The sequence below is a fragment of the Adiantum capillus-veneris genome, chromosome 1 (assembly GCF_014529385.1).
Source record: "Adiantum capillus-veneris isolate H3 chromosome 1, ASM1452938v2, whole genome shotgun sequence".
In the NCBI taxonomy this organism is placed as follows: domain Eukaryota; kingdom Viridiplantae; phylum Streptophyta; class Polypodiopsida; order Polypodiales; family Pteridaceae; genus Adiantum; species Adiantum capillus-veneris.
Genome location: NC_140931.1, coordinates 26,243,610 through 26,268,310, shown reverse-complemented (window position 1 = coordinate 26,268,310; position 24,701 = coordinate 26,243,610). Strand labels below are relative to the sequence as shown.

Below are 24,701 nucleotides of genomic sequence, written 5' to 3'. Positions count from 1 at the left end.
TCTTAGTGCTTCAAGATGTCTGACGGTTTCAGTCAAATTATCACTGAGAAGCTTGAGAAAAATAACTACCCTGCATGGAAGTTCAGAATAACAAATTTCCAAAAAGGAAAAGGTTATTGGGACTATGAAGAAGGAGACAATGAAAAGGAACCAGAGATTCCCGAGGCAAATGCTACAGCAGAACAAAGGAAAGCTTTGAGGGACTGGCAACAAGGCCAGAGCAAAGTGATGTATTGGCTTTCTATGAGCATCACAGATGGCATGATGGGCTATCTACAGGATGCTGAAACCCCCACCATTGCATGGAAAAACTTAGGCAGAGTGTTCGAGGTGAACACCAAGGCTAGGAAGCTTCAACTAAAGTCGGAGCTAAATCAGGTTAAGAGGAACAACCTCTCAATCAATGATTATGCCTTGAAGATCAAGAGTATCATTGAGGCTCTTGGATCTATTAAAGTCTCAGTGGAAGACGATGACATTGTCCGTGCATGCTTGGATGGTCCAGGAGATGAGTATGTACATTTCAGGTCTTCCATGAATACAAGAGACGACATCCCCGTGTTCCAAGATTTGATTTCTATGCTTATTCTTGAGGAGAAGAACCTTGACACATCTTCTTCTCATGGCAGAAATAATTCTGAACAGGCCTTCTATTCTAACTCCAACACAGGTAGAGGTAGAGGTCGTGGTCGAGGCCCAAGGGGTTGCAGGGGCCAATTTCAAGAAGGTCAATCAAATCAAAACAATACAGGTGGCAGGGGAAACCAGTCTCAAGGCAGGGGGAAGTCAAAGAGGTCATGGTGCAGGATCAAGCAGGCAGCAACATACTGCAGATAGCAGAGAATGTTGGACTTGTAGTGAAATAGGTTACATGTCACGTGACTGTCCAAAGGGAAAAGCAAGTGGAAGGAGAGAACAGGGCAACTATGCATCTACTAGCAGAGATGCAGATGACAGCAAAAACGAGCGCATGTTTGTTATGCAGCATGTAATGAATACAATGACTGCAGAGAATTCCACCCAAGATGATGTTTGGTATGTGGATTCAGGTGCCTCTAATCACATGATGTCTCGTGGAGAGTGGTTTAGAGATATGCGCAAACCAGATGTGTCAGGCTATGTGCAGACAGAAGATGGCACAGCTCACCCCATTGCTCATGTAGGGGACATACCTCTAAATACGAAGAGTGGGAAATCAAAGTACTTAGCAGATGTACTTCATGTCCCAAACATTACAAAGAATCTTGTTTCTGTTGGACAAATGGTTAGCAGGGTTTGCAGGTTCGCTTCAATCCCAATGGTTGTTATGTAGAAGATTTCCAGAATGGCTGTAAGCTGATCACAGAGGGCAAACGTGTGGGCAGAATGTTTACGTTGAATGTAGACATGCCTGAGGTAAAAGCTGTATTATTTGCACAGGGTACAGGTGTTGTGGCTGATGCTGACATTTGGCACAAACTCATTGGCCATGTCAATGAGCAGAGATTGCGCAGCATGCAATCAAAACAGATTATAAAAGGTTTGCCCAAATTCAAGATCGATGGTATGCATAAAGTGTGTGCAGCATGCCAGTTTGGAAAACAGTCAAAGGGCTCATTTCCACATGAGCGCAATGTATGTAAAAAGCCACTTGAGGTGGTGCACACAGATGTTTGGGGTCCAACCGATACTACAAGTACACATGGTTGCAGGTATTATGTCTCTTTCATTGATGACCATACAAGGAAAGTATGGGTCTACTTCATGCGTAACAAAAGTGAAGTGTTTGGTCACTTTCAGGACTTCAAAGTCATGATTGAGAAGGAGACAGATATGCAAATCAAGACATTGAGGTCAGATGGAGGGGGAGAGTACTTCTCCAATGATTTTTCATATTTTCTGCGAATGCATGGTATACGCAGGCAGTTTACATGCAGATATACTCATAGCAGAATGGGGTCGCAGAAAGGAAAAACAGGCACATTGCAGAAGTTGCACGTGCATTGATGAATGAGAAGAACATGCCTCATCATTTCTGGGCTGAAGCTGTAAATACAGCTGTGTACATTATGAACAGGACACCTACAGCTGCGGTGCATGATGTAACACCCGAGGAAAAATTTACAGGTACAAAGCCCGATTTGGCACACTTGAAAGTGTTTGGTTGCATAGCTTACGTGCATGTACCAGATGAGTTGCGTAGGAAATTGGATCCTAAAGCAGAGAAATGTATTCTTGTGGGATATTCCTTTGAACAAAAGGGGTACAGGTGCTACAATCCTACTACACAAGAATTACGAGTGAGCAGAGATGTAGTCTTTGATGAGATGAGCAGCCGGTACAGTAATGCACATGGTACTATTGGGGCTGATGTAAAAGATGATGTGGTTGTACAAAATGTGAGACCACAGTCACGGGTTTTGAGTGGACCACAAGAGTCCTCTTCTCGTGGCTCTATTGAGAAGCCATGGAATGGTAGACTACGTACGCAGGTTACTCCACCAGCAGGTACAGGGAATGTATCATGAAAAGGAAAGGAAAAGGTTGATGAACCTCCCTTTATGGCTGATGCATCATCAGGTTTTTCACATGTAGACATGGATTCAGATGGTTCTGAACAAAGTCTTGATGAGGAATTTGGAATTCCGGCTGTCAGGACACTTGGTGTAAGGAAATTACAAGAAGATTCTAGAGGGCAAAGGAGTGACCCAGGACCGCGCAGATCTAACAGAGTCAGAAATCCAGTTCAGAAATTGACTTATGATGGGTATCTAGCACATCACGAAGCCTACATGGCTAAGGTGATACCGGATGTGGAGCCCACATGTTTTGAGGATGTAGTTGGAAATGTGCATTGGGATGATGCAATGAATGAAGAGATGGCTGCATTGGAAGCAAACGACACATGGGAGTTGGTGCCATTGCCAAGTGGAAAGAAAGCTATTGGCTGTAAATGGGTGTATAAAACCAAGCATAAGGCTGATGGTAACATTGAGCGTCACAAGGCAAGGCTGGTCGCAAAGGGTTATGCACAGACGTATGGCATAGACTATGAGGAGACCTTTGCTCCAGTGGCAAAGATGACGACTGTGAGAGTTGTCATAGCAGTGGCTGCATCTAGAGAATGGATTATGCATCAAATGGATGTAAAGAATGCCTTCTTGAATGGTGAGTTGCAAGAGGAAGTGTATATGGATCAGCCACCTGGTTATGTCGATCTAGGTTACCCAGATTATGTATGCAGACTTCTCAAAGCTTTGTATGGTTTGAAGCAGGGCTCTAGAGCATGGTATGACAGGATTGCCAAGTATCTTGTTAGTATTGGGTTTAGGAGAGCTCATCCTGATCATTCACTCTATGTACATGAGAGTGATGTGGGGATTGTGTTCATTACCATATATGTAGATGACCTTATTATTGTGGGTGACAATGCTATGGAGATTGACCATGTGAAGGGTCTTCTCAAACATGAGTTTGAAATGAAAGATTTGGGCGAGTTGCGCTACTTTCTTGGCATTGAGGTGATCAGAGCTCCAGAGGGTGTATGGCTGTCACAGAGACAATATGCTTTGGACATGTTGTCAAAGTATGGTATGGCTGATTGTAAGCCAATTTCTATTCCCTTGGATGTGAATGCAAAGCTGAGTGCAGAGAAGGGTGATGTTGTTGAGGATGTCAATATGTACAGGAAGATTGTGGGTAGTCTAATCTACTTGACTATCACGAGGCCAAACTTGAGCTACACAGTAGGCTTGGAGAGTCAATTCATGCAGCTTCCGAGCGTAGATCTCCTATCAACAATGCTACCTGCCCAATCTGCATTTGTATACCCATACAATGCTAATGGCGCATCTGCTGCATAGAATAATGCGTAGTCAAGAGTCCCTTGCGCATACCGAAGTGTGCGTCGTACTCCATCCAAATGTGGCTTCCTGTTCTCTTTTGGGAGTGCTGCTATTACTTGGAGCAGCAAAAAGCAGCCTACGGTTGCTTTATCGAGCACAGAGGCCGAGTACAGAGGTGCAGCAGTTGCAGCGTGCGAGGTAGCTTGGCTACACACATTACTTGAGGACTTGGGAGTGCAGGTGGACCAGCAGATTTTCATCCATTGTGACAACCTCAGCAGCATGCAGTTGGCTAGGAACCCAGTGTTCCATGCCAGGACCAAGCACATAGAGTCCATTACCACTACGTTCGAGAGCAAGTATTGGCGGGCAACATCGACTTGTTCTACGTCAGCACAGAGGAGCAGATTGCGTATATCTTTACCAAGGCCCTCGGAGCTTAGAAGCTTCGACGTTTCCGGCTATGCTTGGACTCTGCGACATGCAGAGCTCGAGGGGGAGTGTTGAGATGTCGAGCTCTACATCTTGAGCTGGCATCCACTACGGGTCTTGGCCGCTTACGACATTTACTCACTGGCGCGTTAGGTGACCGACACGGAGGATCTCTGCCAGTGATTCTACAGCTGGACTACACTTATAGTGCCAGCCTAGTACGCTTCTAGCGAGTTCACACTTAGTGACCGCATGTACATATGTGCTACTTTTCAGTTTTAGCACTAAGTCATTTTGTACTCTCTTTTCTGTAAGAAGAAGAAGAAGCTTTCCATCTCTGTGTGCTTTGTGCTTGTCTTGTGTAGCTCTCTTGCATTCTCTTTCTTTACACTTCACAGACAACGCAATCAATGCATGAGCCTACGCATCCTTTACATCCCAACGAGCTTGTTCTGCCGTAGGCAAAACAACCCTAATAGCAGCAATCCTTGCAACAAGACCTGCAACATCCTCAACATCGCCTACATCCTCAGAACTAAGACGTATATCAATGCCCTGCACAATATTCCAGACGTCCTTTGACACGAGAACGTGTTGCATCATATAAGCCCACATAGGGTAATTGTCCCCATCCAACCTGTCCTCAGCAGCAAACATCTTGAAGACATCTGTGTTGCTGTCAACCATGGTAAATGTTGCACCTGATGTGAAAACTACCCAAAAATAGGAGACATCTTGAAGACATATGTGTTGTTGTCAGCCATGGTAAATATTGCACCTGATGTGAAAACTGCCCGAAAATAGGAGAAACGGAGCGGGAACAACACGTGCTATATAGCACAAACCGTAAAAGAGTGTAAGGCACCTATTATGCAAAATAGGGCACTGACAGAAATTCTACACAAATGACGAAATTGCATGTGCAGACCTGCTTGTAGTGGAAACGGAGGCCGAAATGAGCCCGAATCAGAAATTTGAGCAGATTAAGCTCTGCGAGCATTCTCGAAATATTTGTCGACGGCTCTGATACCAATTGTTTGAATTAGAATTGCAGAGAAACGCAAACAGCTTGGAGAAGACGAAGGAAGTTCAAGGCACACAATAGAGAGTGTGTTACTTAGTGTGTAATGAAAAGATAGATAGCCCTAGAGTGATGGGCGTATATACAATGCACGGGGGAAAAAACCTCCTAAAGAGGGAAAAAATATCCCGGCGGTCCTAATGTGTTCACACACATCACTACCACATGTATATGGTAACATAGTTGACGATGACAACTTACCATACACTGTAAGATGTTGACCTCTGACCAAATGGATTTACGCCATCCATAGCTAGGCCGATGCATAAATTTCGAGCTTCCTTGGAAAAATCCGACCATGTGTCGTCTATATGCTTCCACGTTGTGCAATCTACTGGAATTCGCAACACACCATCCAAAGATCTATTCTCCTCATGCCATGATGCTAGGGAGGCCATGGACGCGAAGAAATGCTTAATGCGAGGCAGCAGAGGAAAGTGTCGCAAAACCTTTTGCGGAATTTTTTGTCCGTGGAGATCTACTCGATATCTCTCGGAATCACATTTCGAACACTTCTCCATGTCTATATATTCCCCTCTGAAAAGAGTGAAGTCGTTAGGACAAGCATGAATCAAATTGTAATCCATCCCCAAGTTTTGCAAGATCTTTCTTGCTTCCTCTCTGGAATCTGGCATCACACTATCAGATGGCAGTATGTGCTCTTTGAGCAATCTACACAGTGAAAAAAATGATGTACACTTATCTAAGTAATATGTCGGATCATTATACATTTAGAGTCTTTATTTGAAGTAAACACATTGTAATAGATCACCTAAAAAGCGTTGTGACGCTAGCGTCACTCTATCCAAACTTTGGTTGCATGTTGAGAAGAACCAGAAGCGCCTTCAATTTAGACACACATGCTCCACCGTACAATGGCGTATCGGCTTCACTTTTCATGTCATCATAGATAAGCCTTTCTGAATCCATGATCGTCTCGGTCATTTCATCGATCCCGGGCTCAAACATAGCCTCTTTGGGAATATGGTCTGCATGATCACCCTCCGAGCTGTCAAAGGCTGCATCTTGTGGCCTCACGTATACTTGACCGAAGCGCTTGCGAACACGTCTATTGAGTTGCAAGATGTTGTGCCTGTTGGTCAGCGTCAGAGTCCGACGAGTTGTAATTGGTAACAACTCGATCTATAATAGATGGATCAAACTCGTCAAATTCGCGAACATGTTACAAAGAAACATGTTTTGTCCGTCGCACGGCATGTTTGCATTGATTACAAGGACATAAGATCCTTGTTGAGAGATAGGTGTTTCGGTTGGACGACCCCACATCGTCATCACTACTCATAATGAATGAAAAAACCTTATAACTTGGACATAAATTTAATCTTCTATTGGCTCTCTCTCTCTCTCTCTCTCTCTCTCTCTCTCTCTCTCTCTCTCTCTCTCTCTCTCTCTCTCTCTCAGATCACACTGTAAACTACCTCACATTCTCTAGTCATGTCCGATCCCCGCACACCTCGTATAGAGGTGCACGGAGATCAGAACCACCGGGTTATAATCTCGTCTTTATTGATCAATGCTTATATTTGTGTGTTAACCCTCACGGCACACGGACACCCCATCACCTACGACGGACGTGTATTATGTATTTGGTAGAGTCAGGTACCGGGCTTGTCGGACCAATAGGAAAAGGGTAAGAGTGATCGTCGATGAGAGGCGCACTTTAACTTGGACATTCAAGGGATTAGTTGGTTAAGCATGGGCGCCCAAGTGTGAATGGGGTGAGCTCCTATAAAAGCCAACTAAACCTAATTTTTACTCATTCTCTCATTTGTGCGATTGAAGAGTGCTCTTGCTCCATCTCCATCTTCTTCTTCTTCACCTCCTTGTGTGTGTGTGTGTGTGAGAGAGAGAGAGAGGGAGAGTGTGTGTGCGATCGAGCATTACGAAGGCACGACGACGGCGAAGCAGTTGAGCGCGGCACGACTGCAGCTTCTTCTTCATCGCGGCGAGGAATCCACCACGAAGGCGAGCGTAGAGCGGTGAGTGACACACCCTTTGTTTCCTTGAGCTTGCTAGTTTAGGCTTGTTGTGTGCTTGGAGCCGTTTGTGGCTCGCATACGGTGTATTGGCAAGTCCCTTGCTTCGACAGTGCGGCAAGGAGCGCACATTTTTGGTGCCGCTGCCGGGGATATGCCCTACACTAAGCTCGGTTAGCACTTTACGCTTCCTTGTGGTGCAATTTCTATCATAGGAAAGGCAGGGAAGGAGTGTGTGGAGATTTCTGTTTTTTGCGTTTTCTGCATTTGCTGTCAAGTTTCAATTTCTGCTATTGTCTGCGTTTTTTCAATTTCCGCAATTTCTGCATTTTCAAGTTCGGCGTTTCAATTTCTGCAATTTTCTGCATTTCTGCGTTTTTTTAATTTTCTGCAATTTCTGCGTTTTTTTTGCAATTTCTGCAATTTTCTACAATTTCTGCATTTCTGCGTTTTCAATTTTCTGCATATCTGAGTTTTTTCAATTTCTGCGTTTTCTGAAATTTCTGCATATCTGCGTTTTCTGCAATTTTTGCATATCTGCGTTTTCAATTTCTGTATTTTTTGCACCAAAAAGAAAAAGAAAAAAAAATTGATGGAAAAAAAAATAAAAAATAAAAAAATCGGAAATTAAAAACGCGAGCGAGCGGGCGGCTAAATTTTTTGAAAATAAAAAACGTGACTCTTAAAACGGACGGGTTGGTTTGTATAAAAGATAGATCGGGATCGGGATCATTTTTCCAAGCCCAAGCCCAAGCCCAAGCCCAAGCCCCAGTCCTCAGTCTTATGATATATACTAGACTCACTCTTATATATACACCCTACTCCCTCAAGAGAGAATGAGAGCATGTGGGACAAGTCCTCCACTCTCCTCCTTTCTCTTCCCACTTGCACCCTTAGACTTTTTAGTTTGGGCATAGTTCCCTACTGGAAATTGACAGTTTTAGGGATTCAGAGGGCATAGAGTGACCAAACGGAGGGCTGTAAAGCACGGCACGACCCTCTGACCGATACGCTCGTTTTGAGCTATCACACGACCCATTCCACGACACGCTCTAAAAAATCTAGCAAAAAATCAAACAAAAAACACGTTAAAAACTAGTCACAAGGCCTCCTAGAGCAGCTTTTTGACACCTTAGGGTATCAAAAGCACATGCACTTACGCTCTGGGCGGGTGCTAGAACACGAGCATATTGAGGGTGCCTCTGTTCATACGGACACCCATTACCCATCCACGATAAGCTCTAGACCCTCAGCGGGGACACAAGGTAGCACCACCCAAGACCCTAAAATAGCCGCTAGTGATTCCTCCTCCGACTCAGAAATCATGGAAGCATACCCTACCCAAAACACTGAGAGAGAAGGCCATGCACCTCCCGAAGCTCCACAGCCTAGTACTAGTATGTTTAGCCGTTTCATGGAAACATTAGGTAGAGCTACTCGCTCGGAACCTGATGCAAATGAAGCACACGAAGGGGGTGGGGAAGTGGAATCTCCTTTCACATCGCACGTGGACCCCACACCCCCAAAGAGTGTCCATGTGGATATCCTGCCAACTTCTTACCAAGAAGGCCCTGTTGAGCTGCCTCCTTCAGAAGTTCCCTCTAGAGTACCGTTGGTGACAAGTAAAACCACGGGGAGCAACATTGCTTCTACCTCACAAGAAACCGTTAACACGTCGACTCTAGAAGGATTGTTCATTAATGATCATTGGACATACGACCTCCACACTGAGGTGTTGACGGATCTACACTCTGGCCACGCCTACCATGTAGGATGGATAGAGATTGTACAATCCACCTCTGGTGCCACGAGCATCGAAGATCAACAAAAAATGATCTGTAATGTTATCCATGGCATTATTCAATCAGAAAGGCAAAACCGAGGGGTAAATATACTCTCAACTGGCCCCATGAGATTTCTGGATACGAGCAAGGCTCAACAGCCTACTCTATCACAAATGGAGACTCCTCTAATGAGCCCCATGGACCCATCTTACGTCATTTCACCTGGGGTCTCTATGCAATCTGAGCCTCCGAGCGAAAACTTTAGCTTCCCTAACTTGGCTCAACCCTCTATCAAGGAAAACACAGTGCTCACTCCAGGGATAAGCCTGACAGAGAATGTACCGATGACATCTACGGTTAGCGCAGTGCCACTACCTAGTGTCGTAGTACCTAATATGGGGCCTCGACCATATGTGCCTCTAGCCCCTTATGCACACATGGCCCCCACACCTCCAATTGTACCACTTGCTTATGCTCCTCGAGTGCCGCTCCCTAGCCCTTATCCGAGTGGACCTATGCCCGGTTATGTTCCATATCCTGCATCATCCACACATATGCCAAGACCGGCACCCGTTCCTCTCCCACATATGATTCCAAGAGTACCTCCACCGGCCCTGCCTCCTCACATAGGTGACTTGGCAGCGTTTGCTCAAACCATAGGTCGATCTATCGCGGAAAATATGCGTCACGCATCTGATAGAGAGCCTAGAAGTAAGGCAGTACAAATTGCCAAACTCACGCAAAAATTCAATGGGGATGAAGATGCTAGGAAACACATTGAAGTGTTTGAACAAGTATGTGATTCCTTAGGGGAACGCAACGAACTACATAAGTGCAATGCCTTAAGCTTGACATTAAGTGGGAAGGCTGGAGATTGGTATAGGACCCTAAGGGTGGACGAGAAAACAATCTACCCTACCCTTCGAAGGTTGTTTCTAAAGGAGTACATACGAGAAGGTGTGCTTTGGGGTGTAGCATCTCAGCTACAGAAGGCCGAACGTAAGGAAGGAGAGTCAGTAAGGGACTTCATTAGTCGTCTAAAGCACTTAAACTCTCGCTGCCCTGTAAATGAGCGCTTCAACAATAACCAACTGCTTGATCGATTCATTCGAGGGTTGAGAAATGAAGGAATCTATAATGGACTAGTGATTAGAGGTATCACAACCTGGGAAGATGTCACTGCCAATGCAATCCAATTAGAGGACAACTTGATGATAGCAGGCATGAGGGTGTCTACTGACACGAGATCCACTAGCTCACAAGCCATTGAGTATGAACCCATGACTGCAAAGCCCATTGCCAATGAGCCAAAGGTATTTGAGACATTCTTGACAGACCTCACCAAGGCAATCTAAGAGTCTCTTAAGGATAATCGACCCCCTCAAAATAGTCACATGTATCCAAGAAGGGAGCAACAATGGTGTTCCATTTGCTTAAGTCCACATAGCACTAGTGAGTGCCCTACGTTTAGAGTAAAATTTAATGGAACTTGCAATGCATGTGGTAGGTATAGTCACCAAGCTAAGGATTGTTTAATGATCAAACGTATGATGGCAAATAGACCACCTGTAGCCTGGACGGATGCGCCTCGAGCTCCTGTATTGATGCCTGCTCCACCTGTTGAGCAACTACCGCAACACATGGTCCCTAGATCTCAAAATGTTGTACAAGCTACACCGCTACCACCTCCTGTGCTAGGACCGCAGCCCCCGCATCCAAGAGTCGCCCCTATGAACCAAGTGGGTTGCGAGCCATCAAATGCTTATGCAGATGGCTGTGAGGAGGAAATAGACACTAGTATTGCCTACGGACTTGATACATTGGAAGAATGTCCTATATACTACATGGAAGATTGTTGGGGACAAGTCAAGCCGGTTTATCAAGCTGCTGCTCTCGCATCCAGAGGTCAAAATATCAACACCCAGGCTAGGAGGCCACCTCTTCAATGCTACGAGTGTGGTGGACCACATCGAGCAGCGGAGTGCCCTATTAGGCTGCAAAAGAATGCTGCACAGATGCAAATGAATCAAGGGAGCACGTCTGCAATGCCAATACTCACATGTAATCGTTGTGGCATAGATCACTTGATTGCCCAATGCCCCTATAACCCAAATGCGCCTAAAATCACACCCCTGAATTTGGTCGAAATTGCTAGTGTGACATCACCAATACCACCCGTTGCACCCGCTTATGCGATTACACGGTCCATGCTTCAAGGGCCAGGCCATATCCTCGAAGAGAGAGATACCGCGTCAGTTATCCAAGCAAAGAAAAAGAAGACACGAAGGAAGAAGTCGCAGAATACGGAAAATTCAAAGCCAAGTTCCAAAACAAACATAGGAACAGGAGATGACCCCGTGTATATGAATGACCTCGAGGATGATTCAGATTCAGTCGAGACAATGGAGACTAGAACCAATACCACAAAGGGAAAGACCGACAAAGAAAACCGTAACATGGAACCAAATGAAAACCAAATAAGAGAAAACCATAAAGAGCCTCTGAAAACACCACAAGTGTTTCCAAATCCAATCCAAGACTCCCAAGATAAACCGCAGGGGCAAAAAGGGAAAAATCGTAAAAAGAAGATTGGGACGTACCCAAACCCAGTAGATGAGATTAAGCAGGTGAAACTTCTAAGAGGTTTAGTGGAGGAGACTCAAAGGAAACTAGAACCAGAACCCATGCAGGTCAAAATTCATGACACAGTGTTTCCCATGCAAGTTCATCCACCCCACATGAACCATAGACCGTTAGCCATATCTAGTATCATCCAAGAAGGGAGTGAGGACGGGACATCAGAAAGTGAGCATACACCCTTCTTGTTGGAAAGGATGTTTAATGAAGGAATACCTGATCCCATTGAGGAATATGAGATTCCATCCTCACCAGTTCCTAGTCAAGGACCTACACCCTGCAAAACGCCAATGAATGTTGCCAAACTAGTGGACTTCATGTCTTCTGAGGTTCGAACCACGATCATAGCAAAGCTGTATGGAGATCCTGAGTTATTCCTTGCACTTCGAGCATTCCTTAATGGAGAGCTACGAATGGGATTACCGCAGTTTGCGCAACCAAATAGGCCTGACTCGATTATGATTGATGAGGAAAATCATGTGCAATCACTTGACTTAGATGGACACGAGTCTGTGATCGAGGTACCCATTAACGAATTAGGGCAGTATTTTGAAGGCGACGAGTTTAATGCGACCCTACCCATCACTACCAAGGGATTAACTATAAAGGGAATTCTTGATGGTGGTGCGGGAGTTAGCATCGTTACAAAAGATTGTTGGGAATCCATGGGAAAACCCCGCCTCAGTGTTACTAACATTGTGGTAAAGATGGCAAATGGTAGCATAGCCAAACCTATGGGGATGCTCAAGGATCTTAAGATCAAAGTTCTAGGACACAAGGTACGACATACGTTCATTGTAATGGATTTCTCTAAACACCTTATGTCATATGAAATGATTTTAGGACGACCATTCATGAGGGAAGCACAAATGGTTCACGATTGGTCTAAAAATCATGTCTATTTGCAATTCCAAGACTCTGTCCTTAGAGTGGATTTGGTGACTGGTAAGGTACACCCCTTAGGGAGTAAAACCATTATTGATCATCGCTCTGACACCACAGTTCACTCGGCCCCACTACAATATCGTTACACTTGTAAGAAGGATACAGACATTGGCCAAGATTCTCCTTACATGGATGTGTTACCGGGTATGACGGAATCAGACAATGTAGACTGGGTCCACCTAACATCAACCATAGACACTTGGGGAAATAGGGGGACGACCTGGGTAACACCTGAGGGGGATGAAATGCCTATACCCTTAAATATGCTACAAGCAATGCATATCGCTTCTGACAAGACTCATCCTAAGGTAACGAAGAAAACATACAAGTGGGTCCCTAAAGCTTCTTTAGTGACCATACCTAGTGCTAAAAAACAGAAGCCTTGTAAGAAATGTACCACTCGCTCCAAGAAAAGTAAGAAAATGTTGCGATGGATCCCTAAACGACTATTGGAAGCCCAAGGCTACTATCAAGAAAATGATCAAATCTGGGTGCCAAAACGTAGATTGTGCTCTTACCTATCACCTGACCCAAGTGAGCCCAATCCCGTAGCTCCAAAATGAATTAATGATCGTGGAAAGAAAAAAATCACAAAATGCTACACACCCGCTCCCGAGCTAGTTTGGGTACCAAGGAAAGAACGATTTGTTCCACCTAGCTCAGGAAGGGGGGAGTCCCATGAAGATTCTAGCTCCTCATGTAATACATCCATAGAGGTAAAAGCTTCTACGCCGCCTCCATCTATAGTAGTGGACCTCCATGAAGCTACAAAAGAATCCGCACCTCCCAGTGTTCAAGAATCACCTAATGAACCACTTCAAGTTCAATCCTGGGAGAGTACCTTACCACCCTTGCAACTTGACGAGGCACCTAGGGTAATAACAAACTACTAGCAAAAATCCTCACCTATTACCAACTGGAACAATTGGTTTCAAAGGGTGACAAGCTCATTTCAAATGGTATGATCTACCCAAGGAAGGGGGGAGTGTTTGCTGACAGTCATCATTCATTTGTTTCCCTCTCAACCTTTTTCCCTGACCTCTCAATCACCAATCTTAGGGAATGTACATATAAAGCTTTATACTCACAAAAAAAAAAAAAAAAAAGAGCAAGAGCAATTAGCAAACGAGTATGCACATTAAAGTCAAAACATTGACTCAGACCTACACATGTCACATCTGGTACAGTGAAACAGAAACCTATGCCATAAAACACCTTTGATCCTCATCACTTGAGTGATGGAGGGTAGGTAAGATTAGTACGATAGAGTGTTTCTGTTTTAGAGTTGAGAGATTAGCGAAGTTCTCTTTTCCCACTAATGTGCCTCCTGGAGGTATTCCTTTTGTTTCCTAGTGTGTACAGGAGCGTGTTGCTATTTATAGGATTTGGATCTTCATGGAACCTTCAAATCAAGCGCGACCATCGACACAAACAGGTGTTTCTTGTCCATTAGCATTGCCCTTATCTTTTTTGCATCCATGTTTGTCTGCTTTGATTGTGATTGGTAGCATAATATTCAGCGCAGTTGCTTAGTATCAAACATTTAATTCAATGTAATGTTTTGTCATAATCACTCGTTTAGGTGTAAAAATCAAGCAGTCCGACTAAGCTAGTTTGACCAAGCTAGGTATTAGAAATCTTCTCTTAATACCATGGGGAATGCTTTCCTAATAAGCAATGGTTACTTAGGTTCTTAATCTGATTTAGGCAGCATTGTATGAAATGTACTAGGGCTTTCTAGTGGGCTTAACACTAGTGACCTTTAGCTTAAGTATTATAAAGGGAGTTTACTAATGTGATGAGCCTGGGGAGGGTAACAGTGTTATATGACCCCCCAAAGTTACAAAATTAAAATGATGAAAATGAACAAGCAAAAAATCAAAGTGCCACAATGTAAAATTTTAAGCTGGAAGAGAAATCCTGGCTTAAATTGGTACTTCACTCACATGTATTGCCTATGGTACTAGAGCCCTAGAGGTTCTCAATGTGGGCGCTTTTCCTTGAGAAGCAAAAAACCCAAGGCATACAAAATAAGCACCCACTTCAAAATTGAATCAGTGTGAAAAGACTTTGGGGGGTCAAAGAAAAAGTAATCAGTCAGGCGATGATTTCATGAGAAATTCCTTTTATGGTAGCTTAACTACAAAGTCTTCTAGATATAGCCTCTAGTCAGCCCTCGAACATGAATACTTGGCTCTCGCGATTAAACAACTTAATTGACCCAGAAAATTAAGAAGCTTACCCATGGTATTAATATTCGATCTTTAGTGCCTTTCGACCGTCAAATTAGCGACCCCAGACTTGTTTAATTTTCTACCTTTACATCTGTTTATGCATTTGATTACATTGCAATTTAATGTTCATTGCTGACAAATTGTTTGAAATTCTTTGACCAATCAATTTTTCTACCTAAAACTGCATATGCTTTTTAAGAGAAAGCAATTACTGTGCCAATGTTGTTTGATTTTGCAGTGACTGAAGAAGGCTAAGGACATTCATCTCAAATGCTCTTCCACCTCGACGAACGAGCTTCAACTCAATAGCTTCCGAGGACGGAATCTACATCAGGAAGGGGGGCATGTTAACCCTCACGGCACACGGACACCCCATCACCTACGACGGACGTGTATTATGTATTTGGTAGAGTCAGGTACCGGGCTTGTCGGACCAATAGAAAAAGGGTAAGAGTGATCGTCGATGAGAGGCGCACTTTAACTTGGACATTCAAGGGATTAGTTGGTTAAGCATGGGCGCCCAAGTGTGAATGGGGTGAGCTCCTATAAAAGCCAACTAAACCTAATTTTTACTCATTCTCTCATTTGTGCAATTGAAGAGTGCTCTTGCTCCATCTCCATCTTCTTCTTCTTCACCTCCTTGTGTGTGTGTGTGTGAGAGAGAGAGAGAGGGAGAGTGTGTGTGCGATCGAGCATTACGAAGGCACGACGGCGGCGAAGCAGTTGAGCGCGGCACGACTGCAGCTTCTTCTTCATCGCGGCGAGGAATCCACCACGAAGGCGAGCGTAGAGCGGTGAGTGACACACCCTTTGTTTCCTTGAGCTTGCTAGTTTAGGCTTGTTGTGTGCTTGGAGCCGTTTCTACACACCCACATCTACATGACAATGCATATGTAGTGGACAAAACCTCTTTGCCCCTTCTTTAGCTGTAGCAATTCACAACAGCTTAACATCTCTTCACAATAGCTCCTTGTTCGAGGGATTACTGTGCGCATTACATGTCTGCCTCGAATCTAAGTATCATGCTATTGAAAGCTTTCCACCTTAATGCTACATCCGTGGAGAGGAAGAGAAGGATCACCATTAGCCTAACTCTAAATTTAAACCGTAATCCTGAAGATAAACTTTAATATAAAAACTAAATTTAAAATATAATCTTAAATCCAACTTAGATCAAGCTAATCTTAAATCTAAATCTAACATAGACCTAAATCTAATATAATCTTAAATCTTACCATAATCTTAAGTTTAACTTAATTTTAAATCTAACATAAACCTAAATGTAATCTAACCTAATCTTAAATCTAACCAAAATTTAACTTAAATGTAATCTAACATAATCTTAAGTTTAACTTAAATCTTAACATAATCTTAAGTCTAACATAATCTTAAATCTTAACCTAATCTTAAATCTTAATCTAATCTTAAATCTAACATAAATCTAAATCTAATCTAATCTTAAATTTAAACCAAATTTTAAATATAACTTAATCGTAAAACTAACTTAATGTAATCTTAAATCTAACCTAAACCTAAATCTTAATATAACCTTTCATTTCATATTTTCTCTACTTTTTTTATCTATCTCTCTCTCTCTCTTTTTGTTTTCTCCCCCTCTCTGTCTCTCTCTTTGTTTTCTTTCTCTCTATCTCTCCCTCTTTATCTTTCTCTTTGTTTTCTCCTCTTATCTCTCTTTCTCTTTGCTCTCTCTCTCTCTCTCTCTCTCTCTCTCTCTAAAGTGGCTAGGATGTGACATTGCCTTCAAAGATAGAAATAGAAAAGAGATGTGACATTGCTGGATGATTAGAGATAGAAAAGATATTTTAATATGAAAAGAAAGGTGCCGGTGCTTGAGAGCTCATGCCAAAGCTTGGATGTCGGCGCTCGTGAAAATGTATGCCGACGAGTGGCTAACTAGTGCAATGAGACGGGACTGCAAGAGCCCTTGTTGGTGCGGGCTATAGATGGCCATTGGGTTCCCCCCCATTGAAGAGGGTTGTACAACAAGTGTGCACGAGGATACATCTCTCGACAACAGGGCTCCATCCTTGCTATGTTCTTGTGCTCGTGCACAAAAGTGATGGATGGCTTGCAAGGTGCACAATAGGGACATGTTGGTTCCCATGAGCAGTTGTCATCCAAAGGTGCCCGCAACATTCGCAAAGGGAGAATTGTCAGTTGAATGATAATCTTGTGACATGTGGAGCATGCCACTATACATGTTGTGCAATAACCACCATGACAAGATTACTGTGCACCCAATGTGATTTTGGTAGCGACGCTCTGTGTTGTTTCACCGAATGCAATTACCTTCTAACCGTGCAACGTGAAGGCATGCGGTCCAACATGGCTATGGCAAGAAAACTATTTTTTATTTTTTTAGATACAATTATCATGGATATGCCGGGTGCCTTTCTTAATCACTGGCATAAATATTGTAAAGAGCATTATTGTTCTGAGAATGATGTTTCAACAACCCCTACATCAAAATATGAACATAGATTTACCTTTCTTTGTCCACGATTTTTGACAGATGTGAGAGGAGACATCCCCCCTAAAGAAGACGTCATGCTTGGCAATGCCGTGGTCCCATATATGGCTATGAAGCTCAGGGCGGTTTCCAACTGATGCGGAGCAGTGGCTCCACAGCATACATGGTGAAATATGCTTGCATCTTTGATGCACTTGAGATAGGCAAACTATTTCAAGATGAAATTAAAAATCAGAGCTTCTTAAAAGAGAATTGCCCATATTTGGTACCATCCGCACAAGTTGTGAAATGTGACTCGCAAACCACGCAAGGCCAGCAACCCTAGACAAAACTCGGAGGCAATCCTTGTTGAAGAACCTTGAAAACGGGCACTTCTCTGCATAAAACAGCAAAGGAGTGTGTTTGTAATTTCGAAAAGCTAAGAGCCTTGTTTATGTTGAGACCACCAAGTTGCAAGACCCTAGACCAACAATCATCTTCATGAAGGTGAGGATAGCATAGATGGCCTTGCAAGGCTGCAGTATCAATGAGTTTGGCATTTACACATTACCAATCTGTCCCCTAAATATGTGTCTTTCTGAAGTAACACACTATTTGAAAGCTTAGCGTGTATCCTCGTGACTTCTACAAATCCATCTTCTGAGAACAAGCTTTCAGTTTTGTCACAACGGAAAAATTTGTCTATTTATCATGCTACTTTTGTCCATGCTGGACTAGAGTAGCGAACATTGCAAATCTAAGGTACAAATCAAAAGGCAGCTCAAGCACAGAGCTTTCTCACATCAAACTCAACTGACCTGTATCCCTGCTGGTCTTATCTCCAGTCATAGCACCCACCCAAAACCAGGGAGGCTTGTGCAAAAAAATCCAGGTCCCGATCTTGAGAAAATCGTCAAGCTACTCCCATTTCGACTGAACATAATAGGCCATGTCACTGTGACTCCCAACCCTTGCATGCTGGCAAATTTGTTCTCACAAAAACTTGCATCCTTGTTCCCAGCCGGGGCCCCTTTTCTCAAGTCCCACACAAGGCTCTTTAGCACATGAGTCTGTCCAAAAAATGGTGCCGGAGTAACCCTCTTGTCGACTTCAAAAACCCCATATGCATGCATGCATCATCATAACCCGGCATAATGTCACTTTCAGTACACCTCCCTCGGGAAGGGCAACATGCCCATCATTGTCGTCACAAATGGGATCAAGCACAATCAAAAACTTGATGCCAGCATACATTCCAAGGGGCCACCATCCAACTCATCCCCCAGCAACATATTGTATAAGCCTCATGTGGGCTCCGGCTCCGGCTCCGGAATCAATAAGCCAACTCTCAAAAGGCACAACGATTTTGACAAAAAATTCCAGCTCTCCGCGGCCTAGTGACCTTTAGCGCTAGTGACGTTTAGTGACGTGCATGCATCACATGAACGATGTTGGAGCCATGCTAAATGAGAACCAAAATTTGCTGAATATCGCTTCAGCGTGGTGGTCTTAAAAAACTTGCATCCTTGTTCCCAGCTTGAGCCCCTTTTCTCTGGTCCCATGCACAAGGCTCTTTAGCGCATCAGCCTATAAGAAAAATGATATCCAAGTAACCATGTTCTCGACTTCAAAAACCCCAGATGCATGCATCATCATAACCTGGAATAATATCTCCTGCTAGGAGGGTAAACATGTCCATCATCGTCCACGTGGACTCCATCAGTTACAGGACGCCCAAGCTGACTCAATACTAAGGCCTTTCTTAAGCAAGGCCAAAGACAGACTTTTTAAAAAACTTACATATAGGCTGTCATCGTAATGATTGTAGACAATGCTAAAATAACATTTTATAACCTCAACTTGTGAAGGAATTGCATAAAATTATATAATAAACGTCAGCATCAATTTGACAAAAATAGATGTTTTGAGTAGAACAAGTGACAGAATCACAAGGTCTGCTCATAAAAATATATTCGGAATCGACGAGAAGAATAGCAAGGTTGGAATGAACTAAAAAGATAGGGAATGGGTCTTGTAATTGTCATTGCATTCAAAAGAGAGTTACAAGGGTTGTATGAAGAGAGGTCAAGTCCAAAAAATTTGATAGATTTTTATTTGCGAGGTAAGTGGGGATGGAGGATTGGATGCACGTCTTTTGTATGTGTGTGTGTGTGTGTGTGTGTGTGTGTGTGTGTGTGAATTGGGGGGGGGGGGGGGGGGGGGGGGGGGGGGGGGGTTTCAAGTTGTGGTTTTTTTGGAAATAGTATATACGTTGATGAGTGATCACACCAAAAACAAAATATTATGACACTCATGGAATTCGGTTTTGGGTTTCTCACCCAAGTGTGGTGGAGTTGAATTGTGGATATCTATTTCTTAAAATTTTGAGTGTAGTTCTAAGTCCCATACTTAGCCAAGACTTTTCCCTTTAAAGCAAAAACAAGAGTCCATAGTCTCAAATATCTAAAAAAATAAGAAGTGTTGGCAAGGCCTTTACTAAAGCAAGGTGAGAGTTGCAATATGTTCGAGAGAGAGAGAGAGAGAGAGAGAGAGAGAGAGAGGGGCGGGCAGAAGCCCGCCGGCTAAACTAGTGATTAGAGAATAGAGAAGAGATTGGAAATGTGAAGGTCAAGGAAGGTACCGAAATGCAAAAGGGAAGGGGTAAGAAAGCCTCAGGACAAAAGAAAGTCAAAAGTTCTTTCGCTAGGTAAGTACACACACAGCATGCAAGTGAGGTCCCTTCTTTTTCACCTTATTCCTTTCTCCAGCGTTTGCTTATGAGTTTACAATGTCTTGACCTTTCCCTTTAACTTTTCTACTCTTTAGGTGTATATGTATGATTTCTGAAGTGGTCAAGTACATCCCAACTAGTTTTAGACGTACAAGTATATCCCAACAACTCTTACTGATGTCAAATCTGCTCACTACTTCCGTGTTTCACATGAGTGCAATTTTCACAGTACATCTCAAAATTGCAACAGTAGAGGCTCTCCTAATTTCGCCCAAGGAGATGTATGTTTAAACAGGGTCAATTCATAATTACAACATGCAGTGAATTAAGGCACGCATAGACTTGAAGCCAAATTGGTGATCTATGCAAGTGTACCCATTAATTACTCAAAGAAAGTGGGAATGGGGATGCATAGCAAAGGGCTCCTTCTCTTTGTTGGCACAATGCCCATATGGGATTCATTGACGTCCTGCACAGGGGCAAATACCATACCAATCGGCTTTTGCACTCTTCCTCCCATTCAAGCACTTTCCTGTGCAAACAATACTTGGGCTCATCCTCTCTGCCTACATAAAAAGGCACAACTTTTGCCTCCAAAAAATAAATGTAACTTGATTACAGCTACACTATTTGCAGTAGAGCTGAATAGCTTTAGGGGCAAGGAGAGACCAGATTCTGAGAGTGGGGAGCAGAGCAATCACGTCGATGACTTTGCACTATTCCCGACATGCTGAATCGGTATCAATGGTAGCTGCCCCCCAAATTCATCAGGGAGCTGAGTGATATCTATGTCTTTCAACAAAGTTTCCGTAATTTGTTTGTCGTCAACAAAAACTATCTGCAACAAACAGGGAGCAAATAAGAGCTATCAAAATGATGCTATCTGCAGTTAAGAGGCAAAACACTTCACAACGGGCCACGATCGCGTCTTCAACAAAGTTCAATGCTGAACATTGAAATTGATTTTGCAGAATGCTGAGCTCCGAGAACAGACTTACCTTGTCTCTTACATTTGGGTCTATGAAAGGGTACACCACCTTCCAAGCCACCCAAAACAAGGAGGGAACATGAAGAATGTAGAACTTTCCTAGGCGCTCCGGAAAATGGTCCTGCAAATGAAAGAACCCGGGCTCTTAAGTACAAGAAACCACAGCAACCGGAGATAAATGAAGGCTGACTTTTCATCGAATTACACTAAATCTGGCATACCTGTAAGATTTCCAGAATCGAAAGATAGCCTTTAACATCCATATTTTTATAGCCATATCCTTTCAAGTCAGCTATCAGCACAAACTTCTCCTGATCCCCCTGAAGGCTGCAGAAAAATATAAAAGCGCGTTTTGAATACTTGAATGCAAAGGCAAAATTCTCTGGATGCATACTTTTTTCTGAATACTTGGAAAAGGCCTACACATGGAAAATTTCAGCGATAATTGATTACATTCTAACGTTGTTACACTAAATTTCAGGAAATTTGTAGGCTCTCACCATCAAATTCACAAATTTAAATTGTAGGTGGGATTAAATCAAACCTAGGTGTTTTTTTTAGCACTAATAACCATTCATGCAATGTGCATCACAAAGCTGCTTCTAAACCAGGCATTGCTCAGGTGAACAATGTGGAACTCGCATACCTCGCCACGGCTTTGTCGAAACCATACACGACAAACCCTGTATAAAACAAAAACCAAAGATGTCACGCCCTACTATTCATTCAAGCATAATCACCTATAAATTTCAACATAAACAGAGTATTCTGATGCACGTCTTGTCCTGAGGTTGCCTTCCTTACGTTTAAATTCTTCTAGATTGCGTTCAGAGGTGATGTGCCGAGTTGCCAAAATCACTCCAATAGGTCGGCCAGTTTTGTCCGTTCCTTGGACAAAGATCTTCTCTTTCTTTAGCTCGTTCACAATTTCTGTCTCTGGGATGAATCCAAGGGGCTTGAAAGTCCCACACCACTTCAAGTGCTGGAGTAGAAACTTTAAAGCTTTATCAACATTCAGAGATCGGGCACGCAAAAACCTTCTAAGGGTTCCATCGTCAATGTCCTGAAAGCGCATGAAAATAAATATTGAGAAAATAGCTTAATTCTTGTAGGAATCACACAAAAAACTAGACTTAAAAGCCAGCTTTGGGCACAAATCAGTAAGCATCAAGTTGCCATGTCCCAAGGCTCAAAACTTGCAGCCTTATGGAGGCCCCTGTTTCTCAAAAAGTTGATACTAGCACATCAACAGATTTGAATTCCATAACTAGATAATGTGCATCATACTGGCACGAGAGAAAGATGACAACAATTGTCCCACTTAAGCAAGATCTACTGTTGGTCTCCCCTAATTCCATTACAAAATCACACACAAATGAGCCTAAGCCACTCAGGATTGCAGTTCTCACAAATCCTCCCTTTCGGACTGCTTATAAAAGCCTAAGAGAGCACTCCATTAAATGCAAATGAGAAATTCATTCCGCAAACTGTCAATAGGCAATACACTGTGCTATCGACTACCTATATTGCAGGAAAATATTGATCCAAAAGATACATTGAACACAAAAGGCCACACATTCATATTCAAAAATCATGGTCCAAGCGCCCCCTATCCAGCCCTGCACCCAGAGAGAAAGCAAAAAGCGTGGATTTGGCAAGCAATGTGCTGGTTAGATGTGAAGCAAGGTCAAAACTGTTGCAAAGAAAAAGGCCAAAAGCATGAACTGCCAAAAGCATGCAGTTCACTGTTAAATCATGGAACTAGCAAAAGAAAGTAAAGGAGGAGCAGTGCAAACCTTTGATTGTGGACTAGACTCCTCCAAACGAGCTCGAAGAAGTTGCACTTTCTGTGTTTCATCACTTTGAGGGCCCTCCATGCAAAACAGCCTGCACAACTCAACACATTCAGAAGGGACATCATGGTTTCTTTCTGCGAGGATGCTTTGCTGCCAAAACAAAAAGACCCTCTAGGCCGCTGACAGAAGACATCAAGAATACTCTCAGGCCAATTACTGCTGGATGCTTGATGTGCCATTGCCACATCGACACTGACGATTGTGCAGGAATGAAAGGATCTAATACAAAGTGCAGCACTTCTTGCGGCATTACATTGCTCCGACACGCATCAACTACACAGCCTAGCATCCTCACTCAAGAAAGAGCTTTACAAAGGTGGGCGACCTGATCAATTGCCTAGATGAACCACGCTCCTGCCATAAGGTGTTGGGATAAGTCCCACAGCGAGCCCAACCCCCGGTGTTTAGTTGCCACTACCAAGATTGGACCCGATCCGAGGGGCTCCTAATGAATATTAACAGTTACAACAACCACATAGACGAGAACCTCTGAAAGTAAGGAGCTCAGGCCTATGTTTTGCCTGTTTTCAAGCCTGCAATCACGAACGCTCCTCTTAGACCTCAAGATGCACACGAGCTAAGCCTCAGTTCAGCAGCAAACATTGCAAAAAGGAATGGGCGAGTAAAGGTACGCAACTTCACAGGAAATTGCCCGGACACAAATTAGAGGCATGGAACTAGATAAGCAAGAAGTTATATTCCCCTGACGTTGATCATGAAGGAAAATTTCTTTTATCGATCACAAATACTAGGGCAGCCATTTTACCTTGCGGAAGCAGGAAAAGAAACTCTTCTCAGGAAAAATGCCGAAGTCACCCAGCAAGGTTTTCTGCATAAGATGCCTTCTTTATGGGCTATGAACGAATGAGAGAGCTAGAGAGAGAGAGAGAGAGAGAGAAGAGAAGACTCCAGGAAGCTGAAGCTGTACGAGCGTCGACAATTTAAAGCCTTGAATGAGGTTTGGTATGAGTGTCTATGTGTGTGTGTGTGTGTGTGTTTTGAGAGAGAGAGAGAGAGAGAGAGAGAGAGAGAGAGCCTCAGTCTCTCAGCGAGACACGCACGCGTGCGCACTCAAAGCACGATTCCAGGAGAGAAGTGGAGAGAGAGAGAGAGAGAGAGAGAAGGGGCGCTATAAGCACAAGCTCAGGACCAGTTCATTAGTGTTAGGAATGGTGCGTGGCAGCGTGCGTGTATGCTATCGCGCTTCTGCGAAGAGGGAGAGCACCACCTATCGGAGGAGACGACCGGACTCCTATCAACAAGCTTAGAACTCTTCTTTTGTGGGCGACGGGCGTGTGTTTGTGTCACAAATTTTTGGCCAGCTAGCTGGTCTACCAACAAGTACCAACAATTGCTCCCTCAAACAAAATGTTCTACACTTTATGACTTGCCTGTCTACCAGTAGTTCCATTTGAGTTCAATCACAAGAGAACCCACCCACCCGTCTTGTCCTAGCAATCCACACTACTCCCTAAGAGCACATTCGCACACTGCTCAGGGCAGCATTTTGCTAGCCTCAGCAAACTGTCTCGGCTAGTGAAAACGCTGCCAACGAGTGTTCAACTCGTCCAATTTTGAAAGATTAGGCAAAACTCTGCCCTTCTCTCTCTACATTCTTTCATACACACTGAGGAGCTTGTGAGTCTGTCCCTTGTGCTCCTTATTTAGGGTGGTTCAAGCGATGGTGGAGTTAAACTTCCTCTTTTCATTTGCCAGCTCTCC

At 43.5% G+C, this 24,701-nt stretch overlaps 1 protein-coding gene across 4 annotated transcripts; it reads right to left on the bottom strand.

Moving 5' to 3' along the window:
• Nucleotides 1–20,400: 20,400 nt before the first annotated feature.
• LOC147464443 (uncharacterized) lies at nt 20,401–24,213 on the bottom strand. Of its 4 annotated transcripts, XM_086514988.1 has the most exons (8): nt 23,746–24,213; nt 22,920–23,010; nt 21,928–22,186; nt 21,770–21,806; nt 21,345–21,450; nt 21,134–21,244; nt 20,805–20,973; nt 20,401–20,667 (listed from the first exon to the last, which is right to left on the bottom strand). In XM_086514988.1, the coding sequence occupies exons 2-7, from the start codon at nt 22,998–23,000 to the stop codon at nt 20,833–20,835; spliced, it is 735 nt and encodes a 244-aa protein (XP_086371114.1). In that variant the 5' UTR covers nt 23,001–23,010; nt 23,746–24,213; the 3' UTR covers nt 20,401–20,667; nt 20,805–20,832. The 4 variants fall into 4 exon arrangements, with proteins under 4 accessions (XP_086371114.1, XP_086371109.1, XP_086371131.1 ...); XM_086514983.1 differs by having other exon boundaries at nt 20,401–20,973; XM_086515005.1 differs by lacking the exon at nt 23,746–24,213 and adding an exon at nt 23,467–23,647 and having other exon boundaries at nt 20,401–20,973.
• Between the last annotated feature and the right edge of the window lie 488 nt (nt 24,214–24,701).

Coding starts and splice junctions, on each gene's coding strand:
- LOC147464443 (XM_086514983.1), bottom strand. CDS start 23,000: ATGGAGGGCCCTCAAAGTGATGAAACACAGAAAGTGCAACTTCTTCGA. Junction 21,807..21,927: donor CAATCTAGAAGAATTTAAAC/GTAAGGAAGGCA, acceptor TGTTTTATACAG/GGTTTGTCGTGTATGGTTTC. Junction 20,974..21,133: donor ACCCAAATGTAAGAGACAAG/GTAAGTCTGTTC, acceptor TGTTTGTTGCAG/ATAGTTTTTGTTGACGACAA.